General features: G+C 57.8%; 2 protein-coding genes across 5 annotated transcripts in view; both read left to right on the top strand.

Moving 5' to 3' along the window:
- The window catches only part of RPTOR (regulatory associated protein of MTOR complex 1), a 157,001-nt gene extending 152,463 nt beyond the window's left edge, over positions 1-4,538 (top strand). For 2 of the 4 annotated variants that reach the window (XM_063351672.1, XM_063351671.1), the window contains 2 exons: positions 377-506; positions 2,003-4,538. In XM_063351672.1, coding sequence (XP_063207742.1) covers positions 377-506; positions 2,003-2,071 — 199 coding nt within the window. In that variant the 3' untranslated portion in view covers positions 2,072-4,538. The remainder of the gene's footprint in view (positions 1-376; positions 507-2,002) is intronic. The other 2 variants (XM_063351674.1, XM_063351673.1) reach the window with 1 other exon arrangement.
- A 1,931-nt stretch (positions 4,539-6,469) lies between these two features.
- CHMP6 (charged multivesicular body protein 6) lies at positions 6,470-14,090 on the top strand. The gene is made up of 8 exons (XM_063352288.1): positions 6,470-6,594; positions 6,962-7,071; positions 8,061-8,148; positions 8,758-8,844; positions 8,958-9,023; positions 9,299-9,379; positions 10,097-10,151; positions 11,533-14,090. The coding sequence occupies exons 1-8, from the start codon at positions 6,532-6,534 to the stop codon at positions 11,583-11,585; spliced, it is 603 nt and encodes a 200-aa protein (XP_063208358.1). The 5' UTR covers positions 6,470-6,531; the 3' UTR covers positions 11,586-14,090.
- The last annotated feature ends 3,658 nt before the right edge of the window (positions 14,091-17,748 follow it).

The raw sequence follows: 17,748 nt of genomic DNA, 5'->3' as shown, positions 1-17,748 counted from the left end.
ACACTGCGATGTCAGATCCCGTGCAAAGTCAGCATGGGTATTTTGGGGCTCTGGCTGGGGACCAGCAGCTGCTCCACGGCCACGTGCCCTGGGGGTGGTTGGGGACCTGCTCCCGGTGCGTGTGTGCATCAGCTCTTCGTGTCTTCTGTCTCAGCCCTGCAGTGGAACAGGTAACTGTGGTTCCAGCCTTTCTGTGAATCTCTGCACGGAGGTTGCCATGGTACAGTTAGAGTCAGTCTCCCCGCTTGTAAGAAATCATCGCGCACAGTCTGATGAACAGCTCAGGTCGACACGGCTGGAAAGGGGGCTGAAGGCAACAATATTGGTGTTACCACAGCTTTCTCGGTGACACCATGTTCTCTTGGTTCCCTTCCAGTGGCTCGATGAATCAGTTCACTGCAATCTACAACGGAAACGGGGAGCTGATCAACAATATCAAATACTACGATGGTTTTATGGGACAGAGAGTTGGAGCCATCAGCTGCCTGGCTTTCCATCCTCACTGGGTCTGTATTCTCTCTTTTTGGATTGGGGAATTTGCATTTCTTACTTAATGGCCGTGTTGGAAGAGAGAAAGGCGCAGAGACTCCTCTAGCACAGCCTGCTCTTCTGAGGGTGCTTTGAGCCGCGGGTCCTTCAGGGCTTGTCCTCCCGGCTGTTCCAGAGGAGCACGCTGGCGGTGCCAGTGCTGCTGGTTTATGATGGGAACAGGACTGCCGACGGCTGAGCCCTCTTTACTTGCAGATCGGCTTGATACCCTGTTCCCATCTCATCCCATCGCTCTGGGACTGCAGCCGGGCTTAGCTCTCGCTGTAGCTCTTGCCACAGAAGGTGTCCGAGGTGAATTTGTCTGGAATTTGCGGAGAGGAGCAGTCTCTCACTTCCAGCACGCAAAATTTCATGTTCTTATTTATTCCACGCCTCTTCTCCTGCAGCCGGCAGGCTCGCCCTTGTGTCTCCGGGGTGGCTTTTACACCGCCTTATGTAAGGCTTTCGGAGGACCTGATGCTGTGCAGCAGGAAAACTGCGCGTCAGAAAAATGAGAGAACTGCAAAAATTAAAAGGCATAAGCTGATAAAGTCTAGAGTTAATCAGAGTAAAGAGGAAATTTTGGAATATGTCACAGCTGAGGTGGCTCTGCAGTAGTCATTAGAGAGAGAATCTGGTTGCTACTTAATTAGGAGGCAGGTGCCTGTCTGTATTACGGGCTGCTGCTCACCCAGAGATGAGAATAAATGAAGGAGACTGAAAGCCTAGGAAAACGCGAGTGGATGGGAAGAGCAGGAGGAGGTTAAAGAAGGCATTTAGACAGAGGGTTATTTTAGAAACCTGCAGATCAGAACACAAATATTTAATATGTAACGGGAAAGAGCGGTGGGAATGGTAAAGAGAGGCGGAGGGAAGCGTCGTGCTGTCCTGCGATCTGTATCGGCCGGGCAGGGAGGGGGAAGGCGCTTTTCCTGCGTTTTACACCCCGAAGGCAGCACCAGTAAGGGGAAGCTCATCTCCTCCTGCCTTTTGAAAAGCCGCTTTGCACAAAGCTAAACAGCGGTTTTGCTGTCCGACGGTTTGGGGGGACAGAGAAGGAAGCGGCTGATTGCTGGAAACGTTTTGCTCTTTAAATCAGCAAACAAAGCCCTGTCCAGCCCCGTCCCCGCGGCTGGGATTGCTCCTGGGCCGCTGCGTGTGGGGAACGCTGATTGTCAGTCCAGGCGACCGTCCCTAACTAGCAGATTTGCAGTCATTTACAAAAATTATGTGAGCGGTTGGCAACTAATCGTCATCATAATTTTTCCCTCTGGCTGAAATGGGTATATAACTCGCTGGGACGATGTAGGTGCTGGCGGGAATGTCGTCAGAGCTGCGTTGGCAGATGCACTTAAGAGCTTTCGAGCATCTGGGTGTTACTGCTGAAAATGTCGACCGTTACCATGTTGCCCGCACTGTGCCTCTCGTTACTGCGTGACACCTGTACGTTTATCCCGGTTTGCTCTCTCCGCAGCCTCATCTGGCAGTCGGAAGCAACGACTACTACATCTCGGTGTACTCGGTGGAGAAGCGGATCAGATAACGGCTGGTGGCAGCGGCACTGGAGAAGGGAGTCCCAGCGGGCAGGGCCGTGTCTCACCCCTAATGTACATAGTGAAATTATCGACTTGAATGTTTAGTGTTGGCTGCTGCTGCATCCATAACTTGAACGTTTTTTTCTGACTTAGCTACTGATGATTTTGACAAGGGGAAGAGAGACAATCTCCTTTTTTGGGTTTTTTTGTTGGTTTTTTTTTCTTTTCCCAGCTATATCCTCTAAAAGCTACAGAAAAGGAACATTTTATTTTTGTTTCCAGTGGTTGGCTTCTCTGTTAGAAACACGGCTCCTGAGCTTGGAAGGACTGGATGAGGCAATGCCCTTGGAAAGGGCTTTCTGTTGTAGTCTTTGTTTCTTTGTTTTGCTGGAGCGTGGGTTGCTATAAGGACTGAAGTCAGGACTCACCTACAGCTCCGGGCGCTCGACCGGACCACGGGACCCCTCCGGCTGCCTCCTACCCTGTGCCAAACAGAAAATCCTCCGCCGGGGCAGCAAGACCCAAGCTCTCTGGCTGCAGAACAGCGTTACGTTCTCCTGCCCTGATGAGCCTGGGCAAGGCAGGCAGGAAAGTGTCTCCTCTGCGTGAACCTCGTCCCCTCTGCAGCGTCCTCTGCAGTGAAAGGAGAGACAGAAGGCGACTTGGTGGCAAGGGGAGGCAGGGATCCTGAGGAAAGGGGCGTGAGGAGGTGACAGGAGCAGGGCAGGATGCCACCGTACTGTGAGGTTGCACATACAGGAAGAAGAGGGAAGAAAGAGAACGGGCATCTCTGACGTCCCAACAAGCCTGGAGCAAGTCACTCATGTCACCACTTTCCGCCCAAGCACACGGTGCTGGTGGGGGGGTCTGGTGCGTCTGGGTCACCGTTACTTCTGCAGTCACTGTCCTTCTGCCCACAGTGAACTCCACAAACACGTTTGATGGCCTGGGAGCGCTGCCCAGGCAGCAAGGCAGGCTCCGGGTTCAAGCCACGGGCTTTCGTCTCGCTCCAGTACGCGAATATTCGGCAAGGTGATGGTCAGGAGAATTTGCACACTTGCTGCTGTGTGTTTGCAGCCGCACACGTGGCGTGGACGTGGCTGTGGCTTGTCTCTCTGTCCCTGCAGAACGGGGCACGTACCCGCACGTGGTCTGAGCACAAGAGAATCACTAAGGGAGGGGGAAGACAGCGGGTCATCCTGCTTTGAGCAAAACAGCCTTGTCCCAGCTCTCTGGGGGAAAGCCTGCTCCACCTTCCGCACCTTCTGTGTCTGAATAATGAATGTTTCTGTCCCTTGAAAACCGTGATGGGCTGGAGACGGGTGTGGGGAAGGGGGCGGCAAAGCCAAAGGGCAGGTTTCTTTCAGGCGCTGACAAGGTGCGATTTCGCTGGCCAAGAGCAGAACTTGTGCTGTGCAAAAGTCACTGCGGCAGCAAAGGTTGACCTGCTGAGTCCAGAAGTCCCCAGTTTTTCTTCCAGCCGGTATCACAGGGGCCGTGGGCTCCCAGCAAACGCTGCCAGCGATGAGGCCGACGGGGAAGGAAATACTAATGATGGAAGGGGTGAGAAATGTTCTCTCCCTGTACGGATAGCGGCTTCACCTCTGCCGTGGCGTGTGACCCGTCACTGCTCCTTGTACACCAGATAATCTTGTTTCCTCCATGCGCTGAGGCAGCCGGGTCACCGGTGGGGTTGTCCCGCTGGCTGCCCCGGGCTCGCTGCGGGGACGCCCAGTGCGAAGTGCCGTACGCACGGCTGGGCATGGCCCTCGGTGAGGGGCCTCGGGCCACGGAGCTGGCGCAGAGGCCGACGGCTGGGCGCTGCGTCCTTGCCCTGAGCACCGTCACTGTCCTCCCGCCCATAGCAGGGAGGCCGAGGGCCACTTCACAGGATGATGAATCAAAGGCTTTAAACTTCAGAAAAAAACTACCTAAAAGTCCACTTTTAAGTTACCAGAAGTTAATTACGGTCTAACAGAGCTGTGCCTCTTCCCGACCCGCTCCCGTGTTGCTCCGGCGTTGGTCCCAGCGTCTCCATCGCCCTGCCCGCCCCGGGGCCAGCGAGGAGCTTGCCGGCAAGCATGGAGCCAGGGCTTGGGGTCTACACGTAACCCATTAACATACACAGCTTAAAAAACAATAGATTTTTAACTCGTATCAGTGTATTCATTAAAGGAACAAGAAACACCTGGCAAAAGGCGAGGCTGGGCTCCCCACCGCCCCCTGGGAGGTGGGTTTTTATCCAACTCGGCCTGTTGGGCTTCATCTGAGCGTGTGCGTGTGCGGGCTGCGCTGTCACAGGTCTGATGCAGAGATTCAATCATGAAGTTTAACCAAGGATCTGGAGAGCATCCTATCTAAAAAGTTCACTTATCTCTATTTATTTTACAAAAATAAAAATTAAAAAAAAAAATATTAAAAAACCACACGATTGTAATGTGAGAGTAAAATAATTACAAACAAATAAATGGTTAATAAAAAATAAACGCAGAAACACTGCCCGGTCTGAGGATTGTTGTTTGGGGCAGGAGTCGGGGGGGGGGGCAGCTGTGGCTCGAGAGGGAACCGCGTTGGATTTGGGTGAGGGCTGTGTGGTTCAGGGCAGTTTCCCCACGGAGCAGCGGCCGTTTCCCGTGGGGATCCGGGGCGAAAGCCCGTGTGTGGTCCCAGATCGCTGCTGCTGGGGCCGGGCAGCAACACGGCGTCTCTGCTCGGCAGCGCCGCAGGAGCCTGCGGGTGCGTCCCAGCCCCAGCTCCAGCTCTCCAGCGCTGGCCGCGGCACGTTCACGGGAACAGGGGCTGTTGGCCTCGTGCCGAGGGCCTGCGTGGCTCTGTCCCCTCCTGTCCCCTTCCAGCACATCCCTGCCGTCGGTGCAGTGACCCTGCTGGCTCCCGGCCGAGACCCCCCAATCCCACCAGCACCACACGTTCCTGTCCCAGTCAATGGCACGGGGGGCCAGGGGGTCTCTCCCGGCCGGACGCCGAGGATGGAGACCATGAGGGACAAGGGCGGGCAGGAAGAGCTGTTGGGGCGGCCATCAAAGCCACCGAGAGGTGGGCCGTGTCCCCGCTGCCCCTTGGGGTGACGGCCATGGTAGGGTGAAACGGCACAGGGCGTCCGAGGGGCTCGGCATCGCCGGGGACGTGGCTCTGGGAACCACTTTCCGCACGGTTTTATTTGGTATTTTTCCCCTCGGCCCGGCTGCCGCTCCCAGGAGGGCAGGCATTAGGGGTGCGGGGGCTGCGCAGAGCGAGCGGTTGGGTGATTCCGAGTGAAACCCACAAGGAAAAAAAGGGCATTTTCTGGCACCCGGCCTGGCAGGGCTGGAGCTTCGGTCACTCCGGGGAGCGCCGGGCTGCGGGCAGCCGGGAATAACCGCGCTCGGGCTCGGCAAGCGCGGGGTGTGGGGGGGCACAGAGTGATTTGGGGGGCAGAGAGAAGTTTGGGGGGCACATCGGGGTTTCGGGGGACAGCACAGCGAACCCCCGCCCGGGGGTGGTGACTGGGCTGTGGAAGCAGACGGGGAGGGGAGTGGGAACGGCTCTGGAAGCGGGAGCGGTGGGGGGCGGGATTCCCACCCCTCGGGGTGAAAGGCTCGGAGCTGCCCTTGGCGAGAGCCGCTGGGGCCCATAGGCCCAATGAAGTGATGGCCACGGCCACCGCCACGGCCCGGCCCGGCCCCCGCTGCGGCCCCCTCCCCGCCATCAGGCCCTTTGTGCTGGGGCCACCTTTGCTCCGACCCCCCCCAGGGACCCCAGGCCCCGGGCGGCGCCAGAGCCCGCCCTGTGAGGGGACGCGGGGACGCGGGGACGCGGGGACACAGCGCCGGGTCCCTGCAGGGGCAGGCGGGGACGGGGGGGGCGGGTCTCCATTGCTCTCCACCCCACAGCCCTGCAGCTCCCCCCAGCGCCCCATCCTCTGCCCTGCAGCTCCCCACCTGCTACAGACCCCACCCCCTATAGCTCTCCATCCCCTATAGCGCCCCTAGCCCTATAGCCCCCAGGTCCTACAGCTCCCATCCCCTATAGCCCCATCCACAAGCCCCCCATCCACTATCCCCTCATCCCCTGCACCCCCACATCCCCTATACTGTCCATCCCCTAGCTCCTCATCCCCTATATCCCTATCCCCTACAGCTCCCCATCCCCTACAGCTCCCCATCCCCTATAGCTCCCCATCCCCTATATCCCTATCCCCTACAGCTCCCCATCCCCTATAGCTCCCCATCCCCTATATCCCCATCCCCTATAGCTCCCCATCCCCTATACTCCCCCATCCCCTACCCCCCCCGCTCCCGGCATCCTTCCCCGCCCATTCCCATAGCGCCCCCACAGCGCCCCCTGGCGGCGCTCTCCGCCTCCGCTCGCCTTCGCCTTCTGTGGGGCCGGGCCCTGCGCGGCCGCCGTCGGGGGGCGGTGCCGGGGGCGGGGCGGCCGCGCCGCCCGGGGCAGGAGCGGCGGCGGCGCCATGGGGAACCTCTTCGGGCGGAAGCGGCGGAGCCGCGTCACGGAGCAGGATAAGGCGGTGCTGGTGAGACCCGGCGGGGGGGCCGGGCCCGGGCAGTGCCGGGAACGGCCGCGCCGCTGTCCCCGGGCGGCCGCCGGCCCTGCCCGCTCCGCCCCGCGCCCGGGCCCCGCGGCGCTGCCGGCTCCGGGGGTGGGGGGGCGGCGGCGGTCGCCGGGTCCCCGCGCTGGCGGGGGCGAGGCCGCGAGGGGCCGGGGCCGGGACGGTGAGGGCGGCCGCGGGGACGGTGAGGGGCCGGGGCCGGGGAGGTGAGGGCGGCCGCGGGGACGTTGAGGGGCCGGGGCGGTGAGGGCGGCCGCTGGGGCGGTGCCGGTGTGCGGCCTGTGCGCGGCGCGGGCCGTGACCGGGCCCGTCTCTGTCCCTCCCTCCCCAGCAACTGAAGCAGCAGCGGGACAAGCTGAAGCAGTTCCAGAGGCGGGTGGGCCTCAGCCTGCAGCGGGAGCGCGCCCTGGCCCGGCAGCTGCTGCAGGACGGGAAGCGGGAGTGAGTGAGGGGCAGCGGGGGGCCGGGCCGGGCCGGAGGAGGGTGACAGGCACAGAACCGTGGGGTCGGGGGCACCTCTGGGATCATCGCGTCCATCCGTCAGCCCGACACTGCCAAGGCCGCTGCCAAACCCCGTCGCCAAGCACCGTCTTTTATATCTGCCCGTTCTTTAAATACCCCCTGTCCCGGAGAGGGATTGGTACCCAGTCGTAGGTGTCGATGGCTGTGGAGGCATTTACGGCGTCTTCTTTGAGAACAGAAGTTGAGTTTGAAGTTTTATACTGAACGCTTTAAGTATAAAGTCTTATACTTTATAAAGTATAGAAGAGTATAGAACTCTGTAGAACTTTGTAAAGAATAAAACTTAGACTAGATTTAAGGAAAAACTTTTTTACACTGAGCACGGTGAGCCCCTGGCCCAGGTTGCCCAGAGAAGCTGTGGCTGCCCCATCCCTGGGAACATCCCAGGCCAGGTTGGACGAGGCTCTGAGCAACCTGATCCAGTTGGAGATGTCCCTGCCCAGGGCAGGGGGAGGGACTGGATGGCCTTTAAATGTCCCTTCCCACCCAAACCATTCTGTGATTCTACTTACAACCAGGAGAGACTGACTGCCTGTGTGCCACAGCTGGTGTTTAAAACAGGTTTTCAAAAAGTGGTTCTATTTCTGTGCCGCAGTCAGTGGCCGTCCCTTACGCCTGGTTGTGAGGGTGTATCACAAGCCTTTTGTGGCAAGGACTTTGTTTTGCATTGCTAGAGCAAAACCGGCCCAGTGAAGTCCTAATCCACGACAAATATGCCTAGATTTTCAGGTAGCAGGTTAGCAAATTTGCTCATCCTTATTCTTCACAGGAGCAGTTCAGAGTTGTCATTTAATTGGCACATGGTTTTGCCTTCTTTTGAAAAAAGCACAAAGATGGCTTTGATGTGGTTCTTTTAGACTTATTTGCTTTCTCCTGTGCTGAGTTTTCCTCCTCCTGTTTTCTTGCAGAAAAGCCTTGCTCTTGCTAAAGAAGAAGCGTTACCAAGAGCAACTTCTAGATAGAACGGAAAACCAAATCAGCAACTTGGAGCGGATGGTAAGCGAGAAGCAGTCGCTGTAGGCTGCGAGTGGCCGCTGCGTGCGCTCGGTACAAGTCTCTCTCCTGGGGTGGGTGTTCCTTTCGATTGTGTGGAATTGCATTTTAAGTCCTAACGGGGGTTTAGCCCTCTGTCCGATGGGCAGATGTCTCTGAAATCATCTGTGCACCGTGACTCTTCCCTAAAGAATCCGCTGGTGAGTGTGTTTTGAGGTTATAGTGCAGGTTATGGATGACACAGATGTTTTGTGAATTAGTAAAACTTTAGTCACAGTGTGGACAGCTGCAGTAGGCACTTCCTCGGGCTTCGCCTCGGTACTGTGATTTCAGGAATGGATGTGTTTGTTCTGGGGTGGCTGTGGAAACTGTGGCCTCAGCTTAGACTGTCAGCTAGAAAATCAGTTAAAGGGCTGTTGGATGTGCTTTTGTAGCTGCCTACAGCTTTTTGTGTGCGTGTTCTTACTACCGGTATAATTTAATCTTTGTTCACTAGTGAAAGGGCTCTTGAGTGAGGTCTCCTTGCAGTTTCTCTGGGGATCTTGGCGGTGTGTCTCTGGCTAACGATGGGAATGTGACAGCCTGTGATGTGTCCTCCTCTTTCTCTTTCAGGTCCAGGATATTGAATTCACCCAGATTGAAATGAAGGTCATCGAGGGCCTGAAAATAGGCAATGAATGTCTGAACAAAATGCACCAGGTATGTGCGAGCAGGTCAGCTGAGCGCGCTCTTGCCTTGGTCTCGGCAGAGTCCTGGGTGTTTGTAGCCCTGCAGACCTCTCTGACGCATGGACTTCGGGTTCTTTTCTTCAGGTTATGTCAATAGAAGAAGTAGAAAGAATAATAGGTGAAACTCAAGACGCTGTGGAGTACCAGAGGGTATGTACTGTGTGCGTGAGTAGTTGTGAGCAGAGACAACCTGCCAGGCAGAGTTTCTTTGGTGTGCGCTGTGTTCCCAGACTTACTTTGTAGGCGATCAGGTTGGGAATTACATCTCAGTCACCTGCAGAAAATTTATCTTTGTTAGTTTTCCAAGTACCCCTTCACCCCATGTTCACATTGCTCCCCCGTGCGCATGTACCATGCTACAAGCCACAGAGCTGCTTCTGCTGCGCTGTTGTTGACTGGAACGTGTCTCTTCCTCTCTTTCATAGCAAATAGATGAGTTACTGGCTGGCAGCCTGACTGAGGAAGATGAAGATGCCATTCTAGAAGAATTAAACGCTATTACTCAGGTAGGACTGATGTTCTTGGAATTACTTTAAATGTCATTTTCAGGAAGCTGTTTGTAATAGGGGAGAAAGTATCTTTTTCCCGCTCTCAATAGTTTATCTTATTCTGCCAGAGATCTTAGTAATACCTGTTTATGCCCGATCATTGTGTCGTCAAAGATCAAACTAATTACTCCACACGCAGGTGTCATTTAAAAATGGGATGCTTTTAAGGATGGTACTGTATTTGCGGTCTGTTGCAGTCAGTTGATCTCTGTTCTTACTGGATGTCTCTTCCACTTCACCGGAGGAAGATCTTGAAAGCCCTGGGTCATGCCCAGATAGCAGCAGTCAGTGTGTGTTGCCGTCCCCCATCCCTGTGGTGCCTGTGGCTCTTCCAAACACGGGCTCGACGTGGCTCCACTGTAGGAAACGTGCAGCCAGTGGAGGCTGAGGTGGAGAGGATCTGCAGCTGGCATTGATTTGAGGAGACTTGTAGCTAATACAGGGTCCTATTAAGTCTCATTTAATAATTAAAATAACCCTTGTTCTCATGTACTGGGCAGTACTGAAGCCCGTAACCCTTCCTGCATCTCTGGGGCAGATGTAAGTCCGTATGAGAAGTCGCTTAATGTTCTTCTGTTCCCAGACAGTCTTTGCACAGAGCCCTGGCACAAGGGTCTGTGACCGCTGCCTGGTGTGTGGGGTGTGTGTCATGTGTCGTCTTTAATGTTCTTGCAGGAACAGATGGAGCTTCCAGAAGTTCCTTCTGAGCCACTCCCAGAAAAGATCCCAGGTACGCTTTCTTTATATGCTCTCATCCTTCTTCTCGGTTCTGTGCCATAGTCTGAGACCCTCTCCTGTTGTAAGTACTGTCCTGGCGAATGGGAAGGAATAGAAACTTTGTGATTTAAAGCCCTGTTGTTCGGGGCTCTGACAAACCCCCTCACCGTAAAGGACCCAAGGCTCTATAGTCTCTTTGTTCAGTCAGCATCTAGTTGTTCCTCTTGAGGAGTTCCTTTTTGTTACGTCTGCTGTTGTTAAGTCACGCTTTGTACCTGCCGTGAGACTGCCCGCTGCCTTGAAACACCCAGTGTGTGTTCCATTGGGAAGCTCCACGAGGAACTCCTTCCTTGGCTCTCCTCTAGACCCAGGCAAGGCTTTTCTGACAACACCCGAACCGGTCCCCTGCGTGTTGTCGCAACGTGCTGCTGCGCAGCAACAATTTGTTGTGACCACGGATGTTAGCAGTCACACTGCACGGAACTGGATTTCACTGAGGTTCCTGACAACTCGTAGCTCTTGTGACCTTGCTTCACGTAACAACGGTAATTTTGCACCGGCTGGATGAGGACTGCTGGAGCCCCACTGTTCCAGGACTGTCGGAGCATCAGCTCTGCAAAGTGATGCTACCCGTGCGTTTGCTCCTGAGCGATCCGCAGCCTCAGCGGCAGGGTTTGCGCACTGGGTGCGGAGAGGGAAGAGCGAGAGAGCTCATGGAACAGAGTGAGCAAACGGGCACTGTTGGGCTGGAGAGGAAGGAGTCTTCCCGGAGCGTTACCAGGTGTCTGTCCATGCTGGAGAGCTGAAGGTGGAGCCCGCCCTTGGAGACAAAGGGTGAGGTAGAGCTGGACTCAGCTGGGTGCCAGAAGGCAAACTGGGAAAGAGTCTGTCTCCCGGGACAGCAGAACTCCGAATTGTCGGTCGCCGAAGCTGGATTTCCCTGCTTGTGGAGACCGGGAGCTGTGAGAAGCCATTTCCTCTGTGTGAAACCTGCCCGGGAGAAATGTGGGATGTGGGGAACGGGCCTGGTTTCTTTTTAGTGCTTGTTTGCTGGTAAACATGGATCAGATGTCAGCTCTGTGCGCTGGCAGCGGGACGGCCAAACAAAACACAGGCTGCCCTGGCTGCGCGCTGCCCTCCCTCTGCGTCGCTGGGCTGGGGCTTACTGGGGTTGTGCTGGGTGTGTTCTGAAACGGGTTTAATTCTTCAGGTGCTGTGAAAAAGAGGGGCGTCCTGGATATGTGGAATTATTTCTAACGAACTTTTATTAGTTCAGGTGCTGTGCAAGCATTTGTTGCTCTACAGAGAAGTGGATTGCGAGTCCTGGTTCTTCTGCAGGTGACTGGAGACTGTTTGTTCTCTGTTTCTGTAACAAGTTTCTCTTTCTTCCACAGAAGCGTCACCCGTCAAGAACAAGCCAAAACCAGAACTGGTGGCAGCATCCTAACTCCCACTTCTGGGGATTCCCCCACATAATTTTCACCCAGGACAGTTTGCCATCCCAGCGTGTGCTGGGAACAAGCAATGCCTTGGCAGCATCCCAGCTGTGCTGGGCGGATTGTGGAGCAGGATTCCCTGTTGCAGGGTGGGGAACCTCAGCTGATTATTGCTCTTGTATCAAGATTATTTTCTAGTGCTTTCTTTTTTTGTAACTTAAATTCTAAACTCACTCAGCTGCGCTGTCTCGGGATTAAACAACAACTCTAAAACTTCGGAAGCCAAATGCTTGCTTTAGGTTTGATTTCAGGGGTAGATCTGCCTTTGCTCTGCCTGAATCCCCAGGAAGTCGCACCCTCTCGGAGCCATCGTGTGTTTACAGCGGCTGTCCCGGGCAAGAACGAGCTGCTGCTCTCGGGAGCCCTCGGTGTCTGCGCTCCTCTGTGTCCCTCTGCTTCTCTTCTGGTTCTGTCTGTGGCACGGCTGCTGGTGTCCCTTGTCCCCGTGTAAGTGAGACCGGCTGGCATATCCGAGGCGGTGAGGGGGCACGGGCAGGGCGCAGCCAGCCTGGGCTTCCACGGGCAGCGACGCTTCGTGCTGCGGGTTGAGAACGGTTCTGTCAGCCTTGTGTAAAACCAGCTCACGCGTGAGGGCGGTGCGCTTGAGCAAAGTCCAGAGCGCCAGCTTGGCTCTGCGTTCGCTGGCAGCGGCGCTTACTGGGGGAAAAGCCGCTCTCGGTGCGAGGTGAAGAGCTGGCCTCTGCCTGGGTGCGAGTTGCAGGCGGTCACTAACCATTCCCATTCGGATCCTGCTCTGCCTGCCTCTGGTGCTGAGTGAGAGCCAGGGTGACAGAAATCTGATGAGCCTCTTAAAATTACAGCAAGGAATCTTCTTCTGAGCCAGGAGTCGTCCCTTGTTGGCTCTGCCCCACCATCAGAGTTCACCTTTGCAACGTTCAGACGGGCTGAGATCGGTTCTGCTTCCAGCCGTCAGCTCGTGTTTGACATTTCCTCGTAGGGTCGGGGACAGGAGGGGTCAGGCTGGGGTAAACATGGGGCTCGTTCTGTACTGGACACAAGGCATGAAGCTTCTTAAATCAACACTCCAAAGGAGACCAGTTCCTCCGGAGCCCACACTGGGGAGGACGGTCTGGTGCTCAGCGGGGTCAGCAGGGATGATGGAGCGCTTGGAGAGGTGCCTGGCCAGCCAGCTGGTGGGCAGATTTAGCTGTTCTTGGAAGCAAGCTTACTCGCCAGCTTGCAGATGCTCTTCAGGACACTGCAGATCTTTATTTATTACGTTCTTGAAACCACAACCCTTAATCCCTCTTTCTGCGACAGCAGAAGAAGGACCCAGAGGGTCCTTGGAGACTTTTAGTGACTGTCTTTGGGGTTGTGTGATCTGGTGCTAGACAATACTAAGTAATCCCAGAGACCGTGCTGCTCTCCATGTGGTGATGGGCCAGCAGCAGCTCTGGTTTTGAGTCGTGCTTTCCGTGTCATCTCCGTTTGTTACGTTCCAAAGCCTGGCCGGGGCATCCTCGTCCTCCTGCGCGCGTGTGTCCTCAAGGCAGCGTGCACCTTGGAGCTGCCCTGCTTTCGGTTCCACTCGCTCCCTCTCTTCATTAGTGTTTCCTGACAAAGCCGGGGTCCCGCAAGCCTTGGACCCGTGTTGACTGACCAGTGCGACTTGAGCAAAGGACTTTCTCTGGAAGGAGCCGAGCGGGTTTGAGCTGCTCCTTGTGCCCTCGCTGAAGGCGACGGTTCCCCTGGCCCGTGTTTGGAACAGCCGAAGCCTTGGCCCAGCCAGAGTGAAGACAGGACGGGGCCGTGTCCTGCTCTGCGCTCCTGGGATGTGTTTTCTCTAGGCAAAGAGAAAACATATTTCCCTAAGACCATCCTTGCAGTGCGCGCCTGTTCCACCAGAGAGAGCCTTGTCTTCATCCGCACGGGCTGTAGCATTTTGTACAACGTTTTTCCTTCAAGGCTCCTTCAGTCCGTTGCTCGCCTGGTGTCGCCGTGTTTCGTTTTGCCCTGTTTAATTTGTAATTCATAGGAGCGAATGCCGGACTCTCCCAGTAAGGTCTCGGAGGGACCTTTCCTGGGAGCTCAGCGTTTGCCGCGAGCGCTTTGTGTAAGCCCTGTTAAACAGGGTTGGGACACATCGCCGCGGTCTCTGTGCTCCGCATCCTGCTCCTGAACGTCCCAGCAGCAAAAGGGACGGGAGCTGACTGTCCCCGGGGGAAGCTGGTCCGGAGCTGCTGCGCTCTCGGGGGGCAGCTGGCCCCGGGAGGGGTTTGTGTGCAGAAGGGGTTAATGCAGCTCCTCGCCTGTGTTAACGCAGTAAAGAGGCCGTTTACTGAACTAACAGGAAAGTTTGGAGCAGATTGCCAGCAGCTTCCTCTCGTAATCCCTGCACCAAACAGATTATGCTGTGTCTCCTTGGGAGGAAGAGCCAGGAGTGGTGTGTGACCTCTGTGGTGTGCTGTAACAATAAACCGTTTCTAATGGTTTCACCGATTCCTCTTCCAGCCTCGTGTTTTCACAGTAAATGTTTTGGATGAGCAAGACTTGCCTTCCTCCTCCTTCCCCTTCGTCCTCCCTGCTCCTGGGAGAGATGTGGGCAGGAAACTTCAGACCAGGCTCCGTGGGCGATAGAAAAACAGCCCGGTTTGCCCGGCTGACCAGGGAGGGCTCGTCTGTACCCGCTGCAGCCGCATCCCCATAGCCCCAGCACGGCTGCGAGTCGCGTACGGAGGAGCTGGAGAGGTGTGGGACACCCTGTGCGCCCTGTTGTAGCTGCGAAGGCAGAGCAGCCCCTGCCTGTGCTGCCGGCCTGCCCCTGCCTTGTCCCTTGTCACCCTCTGGGCTCCCTGGAGAAACGGCTCCCTGGGGAAAAGGGCTCTCCCGGGCACCGGGAGCAGTGGGTGCACCCCAACACTGAGCCGGGGGGCTGTTTGGAAAAGCAGCCCTCCCACCCTTGGGTTGGCGGTGAAGCTGAACTAGGAGGTGTTTTTGCAAGAATTATTCTGGGATTGTTGACAAACTCGGCAATAACCAGCCTGCACCTGGATGCTGGGCTCGTGGGGAGCCTGTGGCTCCGTCGGAATCGCAGGAGGGTCCGTGTCGTCCTGGCCACGCTGGCTCTGAGTTCCCCTCCCCGGGCAGGATTTGCTGCCTGCAGCTCAGCGGGGTTGTCCCGTCATTCCCCCCCCACCCCGCCGTGTGTGACCGTCCCCCCTTCAAACAGGCACGGATCCCGGGGGCAGCCTCTGCGGGAGCCGTAGGGCAGCACCACCTTCACAGTCGGTCCTCGAGTGCCACCACGGGGACGGGACAAGGGACCCTCGCCAGGGCTGTCTCTGAGCCACCAGCTGGTGCTTTGGCACCCGCTGATTCCTCATGGTTTTGGATTTACGTCTCTCCTGCTGTTGGGAGCAGTGGGATGCCGGCGGGTCTCCCCCACCCCCGGGGTCTGTCCCTGCCGGAGGAGGTGCTGGGGGGGTCCTGTGTCCCTGGGAAAGCAGCTGCGCCGTGTTTAACGGTGTTTAATTAACACTCCCAGCACCCGCTCAGCTGTGGCAGCGGGTGGGAGCCGGCACCCCGCAGCGCGAGCTGAGCGCGGAGCTCTTCCAGCTGTGTTTTAGTTGGCCAGATGTTTAGTTAAACAGAGGAGTGTCCTCCCTCGAAGAAAGTCTTTGAGGCAGCGCTGCTCGTTGCTAATTAAACCCTGGAGAATACAGGCAACCTCACGCTGCTTCCTCTGCTGCCCCCCGGAGCCCCTCCGGTACCCCCGGCCCTGGCACGGCCCTGGCTCCTTGCCAGAGGCACCGGCAAGGTTTGGGCCACCGGACAAACGCCGCGGCAAACCAGCCAGTTACAGACACAGCGCGGAGACGAAGGTGACAGCGAGTTTCAGGCCCGTCGCGTTCAGAGGAGCAGTGATTTGTCGCTCCTCCCCGCACGGCTGCCGGCACCTCGGTGGCATTTCCAGCCGCCCTGGCATTTAACGTGACCTGCGTGGCAATGTGGGGTCCTGGCCCGGCCGGGGCGAGGGACGAGCGCTGCCGGTTCCCCGCTCCCCTCCACGGGGAAGGTCCCTGTCCCCAGCCGGGGGACGCTGCCTGCGGGGACCCTGCTCCTGCCGGCACCCCCGGGAGCGGGGTGAGGCCGTGGGGGAGAGGGAATTACTGCCGGCGTTACACAAGCCGCGCTGCCTTTAAATAGACTCTTATTCAACGGTGTCCGGGAGGCAGCGGAGCCGCTGGGCATCAGCGCCGTTCGGTCTCTCGCTGGGGCTTTGTTTTGCTGTTCTGCAGCCCACCCCCGCGGTGCTCGGGGAGCTGGTTTGGGGCAAAGGCTTCTCCCCCTCCTCTTCGTTAAATGGCAGCAGCCCTTTCACTGGGTGTTTAATTTAATTGTGTAGCGCAGCGACGCCGTGGCAGAGCTGTGGTAGTTTCTATGCCAACACAGCTGGATGGCGGCGCTGCCTGCGGAGCCAGAGGGGCTGCCGGCACCCCCCGGACACGGCTGCACCCCCCGACACCGGTGCGTGCCCCGCTGCCTCAAATGGTTCCTGAAACACCCACAGAAAAGAAACAGTGAGCTGAAAAATCCCGCTGGCGGCTGCTGTGCAGGCCTTTGGGCTGGGTCCCGTGCTTTTTGGCTGGGGCACCGTGCACAGGGAGGGGGGACGGGGGGCGGTGGGGCTGGCTCCCACCCTGCTGGGAACACCCTCACCGCATCCCCCCACCCTCCCTGGAAAACCCTGAGTCGGGATCAGGCACACAGGAGAGGTTTGCAAGGGGGTGTCTTCCATTTTCCTTCTCTTCTTCATCGCTTCGCACACCGAACCCACCCTGCCCCGCACTGAGGGGGGGAGCCCAGGGTGCTGGGGGTGGCACGGCTGGCGGTTTGTTTTGCACTCAAAGCCTTGCAATGCCACCCCCCCCCTCCCCGCCCCCGGCTGCACGCTCAGAACCCCGGGGAATCCGCCGCTGGCTCCTTCCTTTTCCCTGTTCGCGTGTTTTAAGTGGCCTGGTGTCACGCTGAGTCACCAGCCGAGAGATGGAAGAGGCTCTGGCAGAGAACAAGCCTGAGTTTTGATAGTTCAACTGTGGGGAAAAAAAAAAAAAAAAAATCAGCGCAATTTCCTAATTAGAGCAGTGATGGGAACAAAGCAGATTTGTTAGCGAGCTGCGCGGCTGAGTTCGGGAATGTGACCTTTGCTGGCTCTTAGCGCTAGACGGGAGCTGTCGGTGTACGGCGGTGCTTGGCAGCGGCTGAAATGCTCCGGCAGTGACTGCTCTGACGTGGGAGAGCCAGAATTTCACCTTCGGGGGGAAGCCAGACCCACCGCCAGATGGGTAGAAGGAGCACGGCGAGATGGCGGTTGCCCCCCCCCGCCCCGGTCACCCACTTCTGCTGTTTCCCCCAAAGAGGGATGGTTTCCCTGCCCCGTGGTGGAATGTGGCTCCTCCAGTCCTTTGAGAGGCCGTGGACCCGCGCTGGGTGTCCCTGCAGGTCACTGATGGTCCCCAGCCCTCGGCTGTCACCCGGCACCGGCTGCTCTCGGCACGTGCTCCCAGACGGAGCGATGCCGGGTTGCACCCGGGGCTGGAGCGAGTCGCCGCCCGACAGTTAGCGGGAGGAGGAAAGGAGTGGCGAGCGGTCCTGGGGCCGCGGCTGTGCCTTTGAACCCAGGGTAGACAACGCTCCTGCGTGACCCAGCCGCGCAGAAAGGCCGGCGGCGCCGCGCAGGGACCTGGGGGGCTGCGGGGCTGGAAGGGGAGCGGTGGGAATTGGGAGCTGTGTGCTTCGGCCCCGAGAAGCCGTGGTTCTGCTGCAGCCACGGAGCTGGTTTGGGCTGCGACAGCCTGACCCAGCCCGTCGGACGCGGCCACGGACCAAGCGAACGTGGCCGAGGGTGCTGTGGGGCTGGGGGGTCTCGGACCAGAGCGGTGTTGGCTTGGTGGGAAAGGAGAGGTGACGGCGGGCACGGAGAGGGCAGGCGATGGCAGCGGGGCCCGATCCTGTCCCTTCAGCCCCCCCTCAAGAGCCGCCGGGTCCTGCTCAGCAGGCAGGGGCTGGGCAGCGTGGGGGCAGCACCCAAAGCCCTGCAGCACCCGGGGCGCCCGTGCAAGGCGTTGGCTGGAGGCGCTGCCGCGCACACGT

This window comes from Chroicocephalus ridibundus, chromosome 14 (genome assembly GCF_963924245.1).
Source record: "Chroicocephalus ridibundus chromosome 14, bChrRid1.1, whole genome shotgun sequence".
Lineage (NCBI taxonomy): Eukaryota > Metazoa > Chordata > Aves > Charadriiformes > Laridae > Chroicocephalus > Chroicocephalus ridibundus.
The sequence above is the reverse complement of the archived record's forward strand: the minus strand, read 5'-3'. Positions and strand labels throughout refer to the sequence as shown.

Excerpts from the sequence above, each read along its gene's own strand:
- CHMP6 (XM_063352288.1), top strand. The coding sequence starts at position 6,532 with ATGGGGAACCTCTTCGGGCGGAAGCGGCGGAGCCGCGTCACGGAGCAG. Across the intron at positions 6,595-6,961 it reads AGCAGGATAAGGCGGTGCTG|CAACTGAAGCAGCAGCGGGA; the intron begins GTGAGACCCGGC and ends CTCCCTCCCCAG. Across the intron at positions 9,024-9,298 it reads ACGCTGTGGAGTACCAGAGG|CAAATAGATGAGTTACTGGC; the intron begins GTATGTACTGTG and ends TCTCTTTCATAG.